Source organism: Pteronotus mesoamericanus, unplaced genomic scaffold (assembly GCF_021234165.1).
Source record: "Pteronotus mesoamericanus isolate MK-2021 breed Mesoamerican mustached bat unplaced genomic scaffold, CSHL_Meso_final contig_228, whole genome shotgun sequence".
NCBI lineage: Eukaryota > Metazoa > Chordata > Mammalia > Chiroptera > Mormoopidae > Pteronotus > Pteronotus mesoamericanus.
Genome location: NW_026555095.1, coordinates 475,142 through 491,622, shown reverse-complemented (window position 1 = coordinate 491,622; position 16,481 = coordinate 475,142). Strand labels below are relative to the sequence as shown.

At 39.8% G+C, this 16,481-nt stretch overlaps 1 protein-coding gene across 1 annotated transcript; it reads right to left on the bottom strand.

The window, feature by feature from the left end:
• Positions 1-2,941: 2,941 nt before the first annotated feature.
• On the bottom strand, positions 2,942-14,757 carry CD80 (CD80 molecule). Its single transcript, XM_054572299.1, has 4 exons — positions 14,658-14,757; positions 14,019-14,036; positions 7,508-7,825; positions 2,942-3,261 (listed from the first exon to the last, which is right to left on the bottom strand). The coding sequence occupies exons 1-4, from the start codon at positions 14,755-14,757 to the stop codon at positions 2,942-2,944; spliced, it is 756 nt and encodes a 251-aa protein (XP_054428274.1).
• Positions 14,758-16,481: the final 1,724 nt, after the last annotated feature.

Sequence of the window (16,481 nt, the reverse complement as noted above, 5' to 3'; positions counted from 1 at the left end):
ACACCATTAATTACCCAAATAAGCGTGAAAGCTTCTGTTTGTGTCCAGCATGTTCCCATGGCCTTTCTATTCTATGTTCAGAACATCACCGCAATTGATTCCTTTCCCCCAAATCTCATGCAGCAACTGCCTTAGTTCATGTTTTTCTTATCTCCTACCTAGTAGCCTCCATACTGGTGTCTTTGCCTCTGTTTTCCTAGGCTCTAATTATTCCTGCACACTGCATTATCTATTCTAAAATGCACAATTGATCAGAGTGCACCTACCACTTAGAGACTAAGGAAAGTTGGATTTTTCTTTTTCTCTAAAGTACCAGCTTACATGGAGATATCCAGTGACTACCAGTGCTGGCCTTTATAGACCAGAGTGATACACAAAATAACAAAGAAGGTCTTGCTGTTATCTTGAGAGTCTAGAAGTTTCACAGGTTCCAACTCATTCCTGTCTTCCTCTGAGAGGCCACTCCCATCCATCCTCAAGCCTCACTTCAGCCTAGCGACAAGATGTGTGTTTAAGGGAAAGAAGGAGGAACCAGTAAGAATAAACTGCCTCTGCCATAATGCCTATTAGGAACCTGACAATACTCCAAGAACAGACCTAGAATCAACTGCAAAGTTAGATGAAGACATCTGTGCATATCGATAATTAGACACCATGAGTGGGACTCCCTGACTTATTCCTTTCTGCACACACACGTATGTCTTCCAGTACATCAAGGATTAACAAATTTGGCAAGCCCAGACTAAAAGTATCATAGACCCAATTTATTTAATTGATAAATATTGGGGGTTTTTTTTTGAGTGAGTGTTTATATAATAAAACTTTACTCACATTGACTTATAACATTTCTATGAACTATATACCTAATTTATGTTTGCTTATACAGTCTACCCATGGATGCATTATTTGCTTGGACTCTAAATGAAGCCTACAGTCCAATCAATGCAGTTTGAAGTATTTATACTCAATTTCTCTGACCATAGAGGCAACACTAGTATTTAGCAAGATACCTGCTATGTGATAACCATTTAAAGATTAAATGAAGGAAAGAATAAACATATACACTTAATCATCTCTTTATTAATCATTGTGAATGTAGACTAAATAGGGCAAAGAGCTTTTATTTTGAATTAGACTGCAAAGGGATTCTGCTCATCCTTAGCATGGAGGAAGAATCGAGAAAAAGCATATTAGGGAAAAAGTGATAAAAGTGGGCAGCCTAATAACATCATCTTTAAATAATAGTCCCATCTTTTTATTTGAAGGATTACATTCTATTTCCTATAAGTTAGCAAACGACAGTGCACAGGACAAATGAAGCTTGCCACCTATTTTTTAAAAGTAAAATCTTGTCAGAACACAGCAATGTTCTTCATTTATGTCTCATCTATGTCTGATTTCATGCTGTAATAACAGGGTTAAATTGTTGCAAGAGATTGTATGATCTGCAAGACTAAAGTGTTTATTATCTGGCCCTTTTCTGAAAAATTTTGCCAACCTCTCTCCTAGAACATTACATATACTGATGTTCCAAATGTAAATAATATCCAAAATAAAATATGATTGAAACTATTATTACTGATGTGTTTGCTACTCCCTGCCTCAGTCATAATCTAAAATTGGTTAAATAATGATAAATTAAATGAAAACTAATGCTGAATTAGTGAACTATCTTTATTATATGATTCAGCTCATTTTATACATTTTTGAGAGGACATAAAGATAATTGGGAGAAAAAGGAGATTGGATTATTCTTGAAATAATTTTCCTCAGGAAATTTTATATCATTACCTATTCAGGAAAATAATTAAAGAATCCATCTCAAAATGCAAAGATCTATCTAAAATATCTCCTTTTAGTCCTGGCTGGTGTGGCTCAGTGGACGGAGTGCCTGCCTGTGAATTGAAGGGTCAGTGGTTCTATTCCCAGTCGGGGCACATGCCTGGGTTGTGGGCTGGGTCCTCAGTTGGGGGTGCGCAAGAGGCAACCAATCAATGTATCTGTTACATGCCGGTGATGATTCTCTCCCTCTCTTTCTCCCTCCCTTCCCCTCTCTCTAAAAATAAATAAATGAAATCTTTAAAATAAAAAATAAAAATATCTCTTCTACTCCAAGTAAAGACAAGAGGAAGACATAAGACATATTATACGTTACATATTATACTCTCTATTACATGTTACTGTGTATCAAACCCAGTGTATTATTTATTACTGTGTAGCCACAAAACACATTGTTAGAAGTGGGGACAGAAGGTGAAAAAGAGGCCTGTTTGTTTTCCATACAAGTTAGACATGTGTTTCAAATATTTGGGTTTTGCTGTAACAACCCATTATGGGTTTGACAGGCATGAGTTTACATAAACCTAACCTCTTCCATTTTACATTTTTAGATGATTTTACTTCTTGGGAAAAGAGGATTTTATGAGTTTATGTGTAGGATAAAGTATCTGGTTATGGCATTTGCTTAAAAAAAAAAAAAAAAGGACCTCTTTTTTCAGGCACTGTCCACAGGTAGCCTGTCATTCACCTTCTTCACTGGGCTTGGTTCTGAATGAACCAGTAGTTCTTTAAAGCCATTGTCACCCACAAAGACAATGATTTGACCCCATGGGACCATGGAGAGGGGATGACCAACAAGAAACTGTCAAAACCCTGAGGGCAATTTCAAAGAAGGACAAATACTAGTGTTTTCAATGACAACAATATTGTTACAATAACTTATGAAGGTGACTCTTTGATAGACAGCCCTTATTTGGACTCTAAATTTTAGAAATTTTATTAAAGAAAATAAAATTAATCTAGTAACATTATAGTCACACCTTGTACAGTAATCTTAATGAGTCACGATAACATTTTATTATCATTTTATTTGCATGCCTAAAAATATTACAAAAATACAGTTAAAGCTCATATACACAATTCTAAACTGTATCTGGTTGAGCTATTTCCACAGTAGAAACTCCCCAGGAAGTGACTTACGTTTTTGCCAGTTGAAGATCTGTGACACTGTTAAATTTCCATACTTGACAAGACACACAAAGCTGTGGTTGTTTGTCACATTGAAATCCAGTTCACTGCTAATAGTGTAGAGCTCACTTTCAGGATCTTGGGAAACTGTTGTGTTGATGGCATTTAATTCTTTTCCATTTTCCAACCAGGAGAGGTGAGGCTTTGGAAAACCTCCAGAGGTTGAACAAATTATCCTTTTGATGTTAGCAGATGGATTTTCAAGCTCAGTTATAGTTGGGACAGGGAAGTCAGCTGAAGAAAGAACAAGGATACAGGTACATACGATTATATATCTCATTATATGTGAATACAAAAATGAGATATAATTTTCAGCTTCTCATAAGTCATTAATAGTTACGTATACTCCACAGACTAACTTTGGTTTGAATTGGTTATAGCGATTCTTTATTATTTTTGATAGAGGTAAGAGGGGAGTTATTAGAGAAAAAAAGAAGTAGGTTTACATGAATAAATATTGGCATAATACTTGCATTTATAAGAAGTGAAGAGAAAAATAAGAGACAACATTTGTTGAGCTCTTAATGCTTATTAGGTCTGGACATTCCCTAATTTTGTCTTTCAACAACCCTAGGATGTAGGTGGTAGATTTAAAAAATCAAATATCAGTAATTTCATATGATACAATTAGTAATTTCATAATCTAATACAATTTCTATTTCATAAATAACGAAGTTGAGGTCTAATCACAACCAATAAGTGGCAGAACTGGTACTTGAATCCAAGTTTTTCCTTCCTTTTCTTTTCTTTTTTAAGATTTTATTTATTTATTTTTAGAGAGAGGGGAAGGGAGGGAGAATGAGAGGGAGAGAAACATCAATGTGCGGTTGCCTTTTGCGCACCCCCTACTGGGGACCTAGCCTGCAACCCACGCATGTGCCCTGACGAGGAATTGAACCGCTGACCCTTTGGTTTGCAGGCCAGCACTCAACCCACTGAGCCATGCCAGTCAGGGCCAAAGCATTCCTTTCCTTTGCCTTCCTTTCTTTTACTTTTTCTTTCCTTTCTTCCTGATATTTAAGGTACACAAGCTGGCTCTCTTCTACTCATCTATTTATTAGTTAATATTATGTTAAGTATTAGGAAACAGCCACCCAACTTGAGAACCAGAACACTGAGAGTAACTTATTTAAATCTACTTGTATGGTCTCAGCTATCCTGTCTCCTACTTCCCACAACTAAGGTAACAACTACCCTAAATTTGTTTAGCACTCCCTAGTCTTTTAATCGAGTAAACCTCTGTCCAAATTGTACAATCATTACAAATCATTTACTAATCCCCTCGCTACTCTGATATGCCCTTAATATGAGAAAGAGGCCTTTCTAGCATTCCTCCCAGATACCTGAAGCACTCTTTCACTTGTCCAGTTGAGCCCTAGTAAGATACTAAAGTATATTCAAAGCAAAGCATGGTGGAATGACTGCAGAGAACACAGGAGACAGGTCCTCTCACCTCTTCCTCACTTATTCTTAGATTTAAAGAATTTAGACTCTTTGGCATGAATGTGGGGAGTGTATCCTCCCATACTTCATCCCATACTTTTCTTTTCAAAATTCTGAGTCTCAAAGAGAGATTTATTATAGCCAAGTGGTCATCAAGAGCAGATATTAAAACCAGTTTTGCCATTTAACCCTGGGCCAATTACTTAACCACTTTTAGTCTTAGTTTTGCTCATCTGTAAGACGGGGATAGTAATAACTACCTCATAGGCTGTAAGCATTACATGACACATTAATACAAATTACCTACCACAAAACCTAGCACAAAAAAGTTAGTAGACTGATTTATGTGGGTATTAAGTTTGCCACCGCTTAGATGAGTTTCCTTACTTAAATCAGGTTGTTAGGGGAAAGTTGCAGGACTACCTGGTAGCACTGAGAACAAAAAGGAAAAGGGGAGGTTATGACACGTGATTATAATTGCCCAGAAAAGGGGAAACTTGGATTTGTTTGGAGGTGAAGTCACCTTTCTTTTTTAAATTAATCCTGTTTCTAAATTAAGTCTGACATTTTCCTGAACCATTTTTAGTTGAAATTAATATTTCGTACTCCTGTAATTTATCCTATAAAATCAAATTGTTACACTGGTAGCTGAGAGTAAGAATATCCCCTTTGTTTCTTATAATGTCAGTAAGTCATGTGCTATAACCTAGAATAACAAATCCAAGTAACTTATGTCCTGAATTATAATTCATGTTCATTTCTGCACTCTGCTTTTCTGAGAAATAGATAAACCACAGGCACTAATACCAGGTATTGTATTAAAAATCATCTTTTCAAGGTCTGGCTCAGTGGGGAACAGCCTCAGCTCTGTCTCCTATCCCTTCTTTATGTGATCTGTTTAGAGTAACAGCTCCTAAGGCTTTGCAAGACCTTGCCGCATAAAAGAATTACTCCTCTGTGTCTTGTTTTAATCAGCTAACCCAGGTTTCCACTATTTTTAATGAGTAGGGTAAAAATACCATATGAGGAGAGGGCAAAGTGCACATGTTTTACAAGGTAAAAATCCAAGAACCGAATTAATCTGTTAATTAGCATAACTAGTTCTTCAAATGTACTGATTAATGGAGGCTTTCATATACTGCTGTGCTGATATATCATTTTCCAATCTTAGGCAAATGTAGGGAAACCAGCCTGTCCTGGTTAGCCTGAGATTTTTCCAGTTTTAGTACAGAAACCCTGTGTCTGAGGAAACCTTTCAGCCCTGGGCAAAATGGGAAGAGTTGGTCACCCTAGCCAACAGACTGTTTATAATTTCTTGTTCCTCCAACTGTGGTCCTCAGCAGCCATGCAGGGATCACCTGGAAGCTTGTTAGAAGTGCAGCATCTCAGATCCAACTCGAGACCTGCTGCATTTGGATCAGCATTTTAACAAGATCCCCAAGTCATAGGCCCATTTGCATCTGAGAAGCACTGCTCTCCGTGGGCTCAATTGGGAAAATCGGAATTGGTTCTGGGTCAAATTAAGCAAGTGACATTTCCCTTTTGGTCTTCCCTTACCTGATCTGGGTGTCCCATCCCCATTTCTGAGGCCTTCGGCACTCTCAGGTTGCCCCCGCTGGTCTATCCTTTGTCTCCTACTGTAATATGCTGCTAGGGGCTGTCCTCCCTGAAACGCTGCCTCTTTTCCATCAAAATGGACATGTCCTGAGTCTACTCTCTGGGTATTCTGTTAGAGGAATATGTATCTAATGTAATAATTGATACAGACTACTCTGTCTGTGGTGCCACCTCCCCTAGGGAACATGTCATCATTTTTAACAGGGGCCTTATATGGAAGGTCATAATAGCAGGAACTCCAGGAATCAATGCAGGTAAGAATTTTGGAGGAAGTGGGCTTCTTAGAGCCCCTCAAATCCTACCACTATATAATTCCTTATCTCCATGAGTAGGAAATACACGGAGAGAGGTTTAAGACAATTCCATGTAACTTTGCCTTACCTCCTAAATGTGAGGTGTGAACTGGATGCTACAGGTCATAGCTAAAGACTACAGCAGGGAGGAACAGTGAAGAATTTACTACATCATCTCTTACGAAGGTTAATCATTATCTTTTTGTTGTTTCTTTTCTTTTTTTTTTTTTTACTTTTAAATTACACGTGACATTCAATGTTATATTAATTTTAGGTATACAGCATAGCAGTTAGACATTATGTAACTTACAAAGTGATCCTCCCAATAAATCTTGTACCCACCTGGCACCATGCATAGTTATTACAATATTGTCTTTTATTAAGAGGTTTGGTTTCCATTAAAGGCTCAAGTACCCAGAGAGAAAAAGAAATGTGTTTGCATTTTAAGTGTGAGAGAATGGCCCAGGGCTGTATTCCTCAACAAGGGCTCAGGTTACATCACACTGTCATCTGTAAGTCAAGGCTCCTTTTTACCCAAGATGGGAAATGCTTACCCTTCACAGCAGATATACATATAGGGCTTTGATTCATGAGTTAATTTCCTTTTCCTGTGGCAGGCATAAATTATGCTTTCAGTTCTCTCATACCTAAATTTGTAGGAATGACTTTTAGATGGGAGCTTCAAATATACAATAAATATAAAAAGACAATTGCCATAGTAATAAATATTCAAATACTATTTGAAAATATTTATGCCTGCACTGCTCGTATACCTTTCAACATGCTTTCACATGAATATATCACTGGATCAAGAACAGTTAATAGTAGAGCTACATCGATTTAAATGTGTCCCCTAATGATTCAAAAGGCATTCAGGTCATTAGAATGCCCCAGAATGACTGTCATGAACTTGGATTGTAAAGTGTAAGAAATGCACACTAGGAGATATATCCAGGACATCGTGAGAAATCAGTTAGGGCTTATCGTAAAACTAGAGATTCACAGCCCTAAGAAATAAAATGAGATGCATCCCTCATTGGGAAAATTTTCACCGAATTCAATAGGAGTATATCTTGAAGGGCATCAAGAGTCTGCAGACTTAGAGTAAATCAGAAAATTCCACTGACCTCTGACCAGTAGTGTCACCAAACTCAGATGTACCCTTTGGTAACTCCCTTTTATAAGTTTCTGAATGACACAGGTGTAGGTGCCATTGTCTGACAAGTGCAGAGCCATGATCACAATGGAAGGGTTATTGGTGATGCTAGTGATGGTGCGGTTCTTGTACTTGGGCCTCACTTCCTCTACTCCAGATATGACACTCAGCACCACTTCACTATTTTTTTGCCAGTAGATGCGAACTCTTGCCAGGTCATCGGCAGAGATGTTGTAACCACAGGATAGTACTGCTGTATCTCTCACTGTCTTGATCACCTGGCTGATGCCTAAGGAGAGGCAAACAGAACAAGATTTTATATATTTATTAACCACATATTCCTGCATAAGCAGGAATTCAGAGTTGGCAGCAAAAGAACTTACAACATTGTATGTAGCGACTAAGCACAATCGAAGAATTCAGTTTGGTTTTGATTTTTTATTGGGGTTAAAAATTACATAAAATTTACCATCTGAACTATTTTTAAGTGTACGGTTCAGTAGTGTTAAGTATATTTACATTGTTGTGAAACAGATCTCCAGAACTTTTTCATCTTGCAAATATGGAACTCTACATATTAAACAGCGCCCTTTTCCCCCCTCCCTGATCCCTGGAAACCACCACTCAACATTATGTTTCTATGAATTTGACTACTTTAGATACCGCATATAAGTGGTCTCATGTAGTATTTGTCTTTTTGTGACTGGTTGATTTTACTTGGCATAATATCCCCAAGTTTCATCCATGTTTTAGCATGTGCCAGAATTTCCTTCCTATTTAAGGGAGGATAGTAAGATAATATTCTTGTGTGTGTGTGTGTGTGTGTGTGTGTGTGTGTGTATTCCTTTACCCATTTATCTCTTGATAGATAGTGAAGTAGAAGGTCCACTAGTCCTATAAGAAGAAAGACTTTAGGAAACCTGGCATATGAACTCCAACCACAGGTTAGGCGTGTTCTCAATCCCACAACAACATGGAAGTCATAGTTAAGAAATGTGAGACCTTGAGGAGTCTCATGATCATTTTTACAGATGGTCTCTTTGATCTCCTGATCTGGATGCCCTTTATTCAGTTTATGTGGGCTCTCTGACGGTACTTTGGCTTGGATAATTGATGGTTCATTCATTAGTGGGTTCTCTCCTCTGGCTGGCTGACTGGGAATCACAACCCCCACCGCGTCTAATATACTGTTGTTCAGGTGCTGGTAAACAAAGCAATACTACCCAGAAAACCAAACCCATGCCAATAAAAGTACCCCCCTACCACATCAGCAATATCAACAGCAATTGAGCAAAGAAAAATAAAAGTGGAATGAGATTAAGAATATTATAAAATAGGAAAAAGGGAATATGAGATGACTAAAAGAGAGAAAAAATGATTCTGGGGCAGAAGAGGGAGGAGAAATAATGAGCAGGGAATAGAAACAAGGTGAAGAAAGGGAGAAAATGAATTTAAAATGTAAGAAAAACAGGGAAGGATAGTAGCAAAATGGAGTAAGAAAAGGGGAGAGTATAATATGAAACAAAAGGAACAAAATTGTAGAAAAACCACAACAAATAACAATGACAGCTGAACAAAGATTAATAAAGGTGGAAAGAGAATAAAAATATTATAAGAAGGGTAAAAAGAATGTGGACTGACTAAAGGAAGGAAGAATGATTTTGAGAGGATAGAGGGAGGAGAAATAGTAAGAATACGGAATAGTAACAAGGTGTAGTGTGGGGGGGAATACAATTTACAATGAAAATAAGGAAGGGCAGGAAGAAGGCAAAATGGAGTAAGACAAGCAAAGGGTACAATGTGAGATTTGAAATAAAAATAAAATGAAATAATATAAACATCTAAATAAAAAGAATAAAAAATAAAAGACAAAGAATAGTTAATTAGTTGGAATACAATTGAAACAAAAGAAGGAATATTAAAAGGAAGAAAAATAACACAAAATCTGAAGAAGAACTAAGTGGAATTCATTTCAGCGGAGTTTGGTGTTTGCCTTCTGCTTCTCTTTCTGGATCCACCTCTGGCCTTTTAATCAGCTCAAGGTCCTGGGGTGGGTCATCCAACTTCTGGAAGCACAGCTTGTATTACCTTCACCTGCCTCTACAGAGAGCTTCTCTTGTAATCAGGAGGGTGAGACCCCTGGGTCTCCTCTGGGAGGCGCTGTTCAGTCTTCTGGAAAAATTTTGGGTGTGTTTCCTTTGCCACTGCACCACCCATTTTGGTCTGTCCCAGCTTATTCCCAATAATGTATAGTTTTTGATGAACTAGCTCTCTGTTTCAAGGGAGGGGCCAATCTGTCTAAGAGGGTCAGCTCTTCCCTGCTCGGTGCTGATGGCAGCTCTGTGTGTGAGCTAAGGCTGGGCAGGGCCTCGATTCCCCCTTGCTGCACCAATTTCTGATTTCCTTGCTTTGCAGTGGAATGGGGCCCTAGGAACCAGTATATTCTGTCTCCCTGAGAGAAGTTCAAAATGGACCCTTTCACCGTTTTTTTTTTTCTGTCTTTCTCTTGCAGATATGCACCCCATAGGAGGTTCTTGAGCCCCTCCTGCCTGTTTTGCAGAGCTTCCCCATTTTATGTTTGCAATCCCACAGGAGGTGGAGGCTAGGTACATCCTTCCCTTCCCAGATGTTCGATCCCTGCTGACAAGGGAAGGTGGTTCTCTGCCTGGCTGTAAATCTCAGGTGCTCAACTCCTTCCTGTTCAGTTCCCAGTCGACTGCCCTTGTAGCAGACACAGCCGCAAACTCCCCACTCTGTGCAGCCTCCATCCTGCTAGCTGCACCTCGCAGGGGCAGAGAAATTCCCTTGCTGTGTACCTTTCTGATCTCTCTCCCCAGCTGTTATTTAGTGGGTGCAAACTGCGCTTTCAATCTTTTCCCTTTGCTGGAAGGGCAGCTGTACACAGGGTCCCTGCCCAGCATGCCTCAGCTCCCCTTTTAAAAAGTCTTTCCGGGCACACTCACTGCAGTACTGAGTCACTGTCTGGTTTTCCACACACATCATCTTTCCAGAAAGTCAAAAGTCTCTCACAGTTCCAGGTGGCTGCAGCCTACTTCCACCCAACCCAGGTGGGAATAAAGTCCCTCTCTTTGGACTCTCCAGGTTGGCGTCTGTTGCTGCAGCTGTGGGTGTGCTGCCCGCTGTGGGTGTGCTGCCCACTGTGTGTGTCTGTAGCCTGAATCTCCCCGTCTTTGTGTATTCAAGTCACTCCCGGCCTGGGTCTGGGGTTTTTTTTGCCCTGGGATGTGAGGCAGCTGCAAAGCTGTGAGTTCTGACTAGGCTTTCCACAGCTGCATGTGCCACTCAAGGGGGTATTTCCCTTCAACCTATAAAATCTCTTTACTGCCCATTGTGAAGCATCTCCTGTTCTCCTTGGCTTCCGAACTTCGTTTCAGTCAAGATTCTGCTGAATGTTCAGTTTCTCAGCAATTCACCAAGTATCTGAGTTGGGGGCAAGAGCAAGTGGACTCAGCTTCCACCTACTTGGCCACCATCTTCTCTCTGGTTCCTTTTTGTTCATTAATTTTATACCTGAGTTCATCAAGTCGCCTTTCTGGGTTTTATATTTCCTTGAACTTTTCCGTAACAGCAATCTCAAATTCTCTTTTCATTTTAACTGCAGTCTTCCATGACTTCGAGTTTGGTTTCTGGAAACTTTTCATTTTCTTTCTGTGCTTCCATGTTACCTTGGTTATTCATGGTTCTTCATGAATTGTTTTTCTGTCTGTGAATGCTTTTCTTGTTTAAATAGTTTTGCTTTTAACAATTCAGTAAGGTTGATAGGTAGGTTACTTTCTTTTGTTTTCCAGTAGATGGTGGTATAGAACAAGTTTTTGTTTTCTCTTACCAGTGGCATTAAATTGAGGATGCCACAGAATCACTGGAGTGGTGGGTGTCCCCTCTGTGTTCTGTCTTGGTTAAGGGGTACTGCCAGCAAGGGGGAGAACCAATTTTGTTAGCTCCCAGCACTGCCTCCTCGTTATTAATGGCGGCTGGTTCCACTGTGTTGTTGGAGATGTCTCCACTACCTCTGCCAGGGTCTGTGGTGATCAGCGGGACAAAGGAGGCAATTTCATGATTTTGCAGCTCTGCCTTCCCATCAGTAATGGCTGCCAGAACTGCTGTGATGTGTAAGCATCCCAGTCACTGCTCCTGGGCTCTGCCACAATGGGGAGGGGGAAGCAGAGCCGTTCTCTCAGGGCAGGACACTGCCTCTGCCTGTCTTATGCTCTAGGCTGTAGTGTGAGGGCGGCAGCCTGACATCTCTACCACGACTGTGCTTACTGGAGCCATGGGGGATGCCGAATTGTGTCTCTGTCCACACCTCCCCATCCCGCCTCCCCTACTCATTCCAATACACCCACCTTCAGATGGGTGGATCTCTGAGGAAGTTTGTGTGTTGAGCAGGGGATCCTTTGTTGAGTTATAGTTTTCTGACTTCTTAGAAATTTAAGGGGAGAAACAAAGAAGTCTTCTCGCTCTGCCATGATGCTGATGTCAGTAAAAATGAGCTAATTTCAGTGATGGTTCTTAAGGAATTTTTGTCCAGTCATCTAAGAAGTGTAAGTACCTCTAAAGGTCAGTGATACACTGTGTGAGGTCACCTTGCGAGATGCCCATGCTGAGGAAGAATCAGACTGAAAAGAGGAACCAAAAGTCTTCTCGGCAGTTTGGAAATTCCCACCTGTACTGCTTCCATTTAGGTCCCTGTGCTAGACACTACATTTTAACAAGGCCTCCAGGTAAGGTATGTAAAATAAAAGTGTGAGCAGGACTGGTATAGACTATGTCACTCCCCTGCTTAAAATCCTTCCATGGCTTCCCAGTACCCTCCAGATAATATGGCCTTCAAGTCCTGTGGAGTCTGGTCCCCATCCCCCCATTTCCCACCCCTTCACTTCCCTGCTTTTGGTTTCTCACTGGCTGCTCCTTCCACCTGCTCCCTAGTTCACTCTTACCACTCTCCCCTCTGGCAGGAAAAGACAGCGTTTGTTGGTCGTACTTTCAATAGAGTGATCATAGGATTAATTTTCATTTTCTTCCTAACAACCATGAATTCCATAAAGGCAAAAGCCATGCCAATTTTGCCCATAACTTGTCCCCAGCACTGAGAAAAGTCTTGTACTTAGGAGATGCTCAATATCTGTTGAATTAATAAATGATTAAACAAAAGGGTAAACACATGGGCTGGGTTCATCCTTACCTTTGTGCCTTTGTCCATGCTGCTTCCCCACGTAGAACTCTCCCATGATCACCTGTCCTCCACCTGCCCAGCTGCCCCAGCCCACCCTAGTCTGCCTTTCTCAGGTCTTAAGCTCTTATAGTCAAACCAAGCACGTCAGTGCTCTTCACTTGCTTTTGAGTTAGTTTCACTTCATTCAACTAACATATTCAAATCTCTCTGAGAGCAAGAATCCAAGGCTAAGTTTTTAAGGCATATTTGGTAAGTGCTCAGGCATCAGAAGCTCGTGGGTTTGTTTGTGACTCAGTACAGCAACAATAAAATTGGGATGTAGTTATAGAACAGCAATTTTCAACCTGTGTGCCACAATAATTTTTAACATGCACTACCTGACTATTTAGTCAGGGACACTGACCTCTTTCCTTTAGATTGTCAAATAAAAAATGACAACAGCCAACACAACAATTGCTGTCTGGTGTGAATGAATCAAAATTATACCTTTCTTTTTTCAGAGCAGCAAAAAATATAATACATTTTTTTTGGCATGCCACAGAATTTTAGTAACTAGTTTATGTGTGCCATGACATGAAAACGGTTGAAAATCACTGCTATAGAACAAGGTACTTTCCTAAATATCTTTCTTTAGCTCAAAAATCATCTTCCATTTGCTTATGACTAATTTTCTGGTACAGTTACTAAAACCTTGGTTTTAGTTTCAATGTTCTTTTTTTTGTTGCTAAAATTTTTAAATATATTTTTTATTTTATTAAATTTATTTTTGATGCTCTTTTTATACTTTCTCTTTTTTGTTGTTTCTGTCTCTACCCCACCCACATAGCCCTAGAAAGTCTGTATAAAAATCCTTCTAAATATTTTGCAACTTATTTAGAATCTCCAGAAGACTCTAGTTTGAGAGTGCTTTCCCAACTTCCCAGAAAAAAATTGTAACTTTTGGAAATGTATTATAACTGTCAAATATATACAAAATAGTCAAATAATTTGTGTACCTTAACTCCTCTTCCCTCCCATCAACCTCTCTTCCTTACATCTTTGACATTCTGGATAATGCCCACAGGGCAGACATGTTTTAACTAAGCAGCTCTTAACATAAGGATGTTTGACATCTGGTTCTTTGTAGAGTGGCAAACTGTGCTGGAGTCCAAGTCTCTATTTTGGGGAAACCAGATACTATACTGCTCAGCAGAAAGCAATCTTCTTTTCTGACTTTAAAAGTAAAGTCAGAACCATCCTATTGCCAGGATGAGCCCCACCCTTCCCAACAGTCCCTTAAATCTAGCACCTGAGCTGAAACAAAAGCCTCCAGAAGTCAAAATATTCTTTGCAAAACACACAGGAAATAGTGATGTAGTAAGTTTAACATAACTAAAAATATAATTTCGTGTTAAATATGATACACTTAATGTCAGATACCAGTGTCCACAAAGGGCATCAATACCTAAAGCATAAAAATAAATATTAAGAGAAAAATTTAACGTTAAGAAGATTATATGCCTCAAATGCTTCCTTTTCCCCTTTCAAATTGGAAAGATCATCAGTGCTCAGTTTTAGAAGCAGAACACTTTAGCTGTGTTGTCTCATAGAAATATAGTTTGGGAATTATAGCCCTATGCCAATGCACTTAGCATATCACAAAATGTAAATGAGCAACTAGTGTTCATAGAAGAGACCAAAACACTAGGCTGCACTTCTGAATCAGTTTTATGGTTTTGTTAAAATAATACTGTCCCACCCTCTTTTTTAAAGCCTGAGTTCTCGGGCTAACTTGGTCGCTGGCTTGCTGTGTGATCAGGGGCAGGTCTTTCTCATCTCTGAAACGGACAGAAATATACCAGCTGGAAGGTCTACAGAGAGCGCAGCACTGAGAATACCATCTCCTTTCTCTAGACACTGAAACAATGGACTCAGTCAAGTTGCTTACCTGAAGAGAAGTAGAAAAGACCAGTCAGCACCAGAAGCTGAAAGAGCTTGAGGTATGAGAACTTGGGTGGTGGTGTTCCCCACGTTAGTGTTTGACCCATGGCTTTTGCTACTTAGTACAGAAAATGAAAGGAAGCAATTTTGCACCAAGTGAGAACTGGGCACCTTCCAAGCACACACCAGGCTGGTGTAGAAGATAATTCAGTTGCCCCAAACACAGGGTTCAAGTATAAAACACACTGAGAAGAGGCTGATGGTGTATCTAGGTCTCCAAATTCCCAAATATAAAAGATGGTGGATTTGACAATCTGAAAAAAAAGAATATAAAAGTCACTCAAGAAAAAAGCCAGCCCACTGTGGGTTGTAAAACTAACTAGTTGCCTGCCTAAAATAAGTTGAGGATTCTAATCTTACTGATCTCCAAACCAGGTAATGATGGCAAGTTCATAGTAAAGGTTGGGTGGACTTTGTGGAAGTAATCCTGCCTTGTGCATGTTCCAAGAACCAACCACAGCTCTCCCATGGAATGGCTCTCTGCTCATTTGGGATGATTATTTGGGTTAGAAATGTAGAGAACTACAATATAATGGCCAACCCATGAAAGTTCAGATTGTTTTCAGAACATACTGGTTCACAAAACCATAAGGATTCAACAACTCAACAAAACATCATTTGCACAGAAGGCCACTACACAATCCTAAAGGGATTGATCCAACAAGATTGGATCCAAAGGGATTGATCCTTGTAAACCTATATGCACCATATATAAGAGCACCTAAATATATGAAGAAAATGTTGGTGGACATTAAGGGAGAAATCAACAGCAATATAGTCACAATAGGGAATTTTAACACCCCATTGACACCAATGGATAGATATTCCAGACCAAAAATTAAGAAGGCAACAGCAACCTTAAACAACATGCTGAATCAGGTGGATTTAATTGATTTTTACAGAACATTTCATCCCAAAGCAGTAACATATACATTCTTAAGTGCACATGGAACATTCTCAAAGACAGACCACATGTTAGGACACAAAATAAGTCTTAATAAATTCAAGAAGATCTGACCACATGGTATAAAACTAGAAATCAACTACAATAAAAAACTGAAAAACATTCAAACACATGGGTGCTAAATAACATGTTATTAAACAATGGATGGACTAACAATGAGATCAAGGAAGAAATCAAAAGTTACATGGAGACTTCTGGTCAAGGGAAGCACAGCTTGCCTCCTTGCACAACCACATCAAAATTACAACTAAACTACAGAGCAACCATCACCCAGAATTGTCAGAAATTCAGTTGAATGGAAGTCTGACAACTACAGAATTAAAGAAACCACTTTCATCCAGACTGGTAGGAGGGGCAGAGATGTGGAGACGCTGAAAAGGCTGGTACCACACCCATGTGTGGTTGATAAAAATTTGCGAGTGGTATCTCAGGGGTGAGGAGTCCCAACCCCACACCAGGCCCCCCAGCCCAGGGTTCCAGTGCCAGGAAGATAAGTCCCCATAACTTCTGGCTGCAAAAAGTAGTGGGGATTGAGTCAATGGAAGAAACTTCTGGAGTTTGAAGCAGTTCCTCTTAAAGAACATGAATACACACTTATTCAGACTCAGTCCCTCTGAGCTCCAGCACCAGGGTAGCAGCTTGAAAGGCACCAGTGGCATAAAGAGAAGAACTGAAGTATCTGGCATCAAGGCAAGAGCTGGGGCACAGCTTTCTACCAGACAGAAAGGCAAACAGAGGCTACTATTCCTTTTCTGAACTCTTCCCCCACAGAGCCACAGAGCTGGCATGTGGGTGCCATATCTGAGA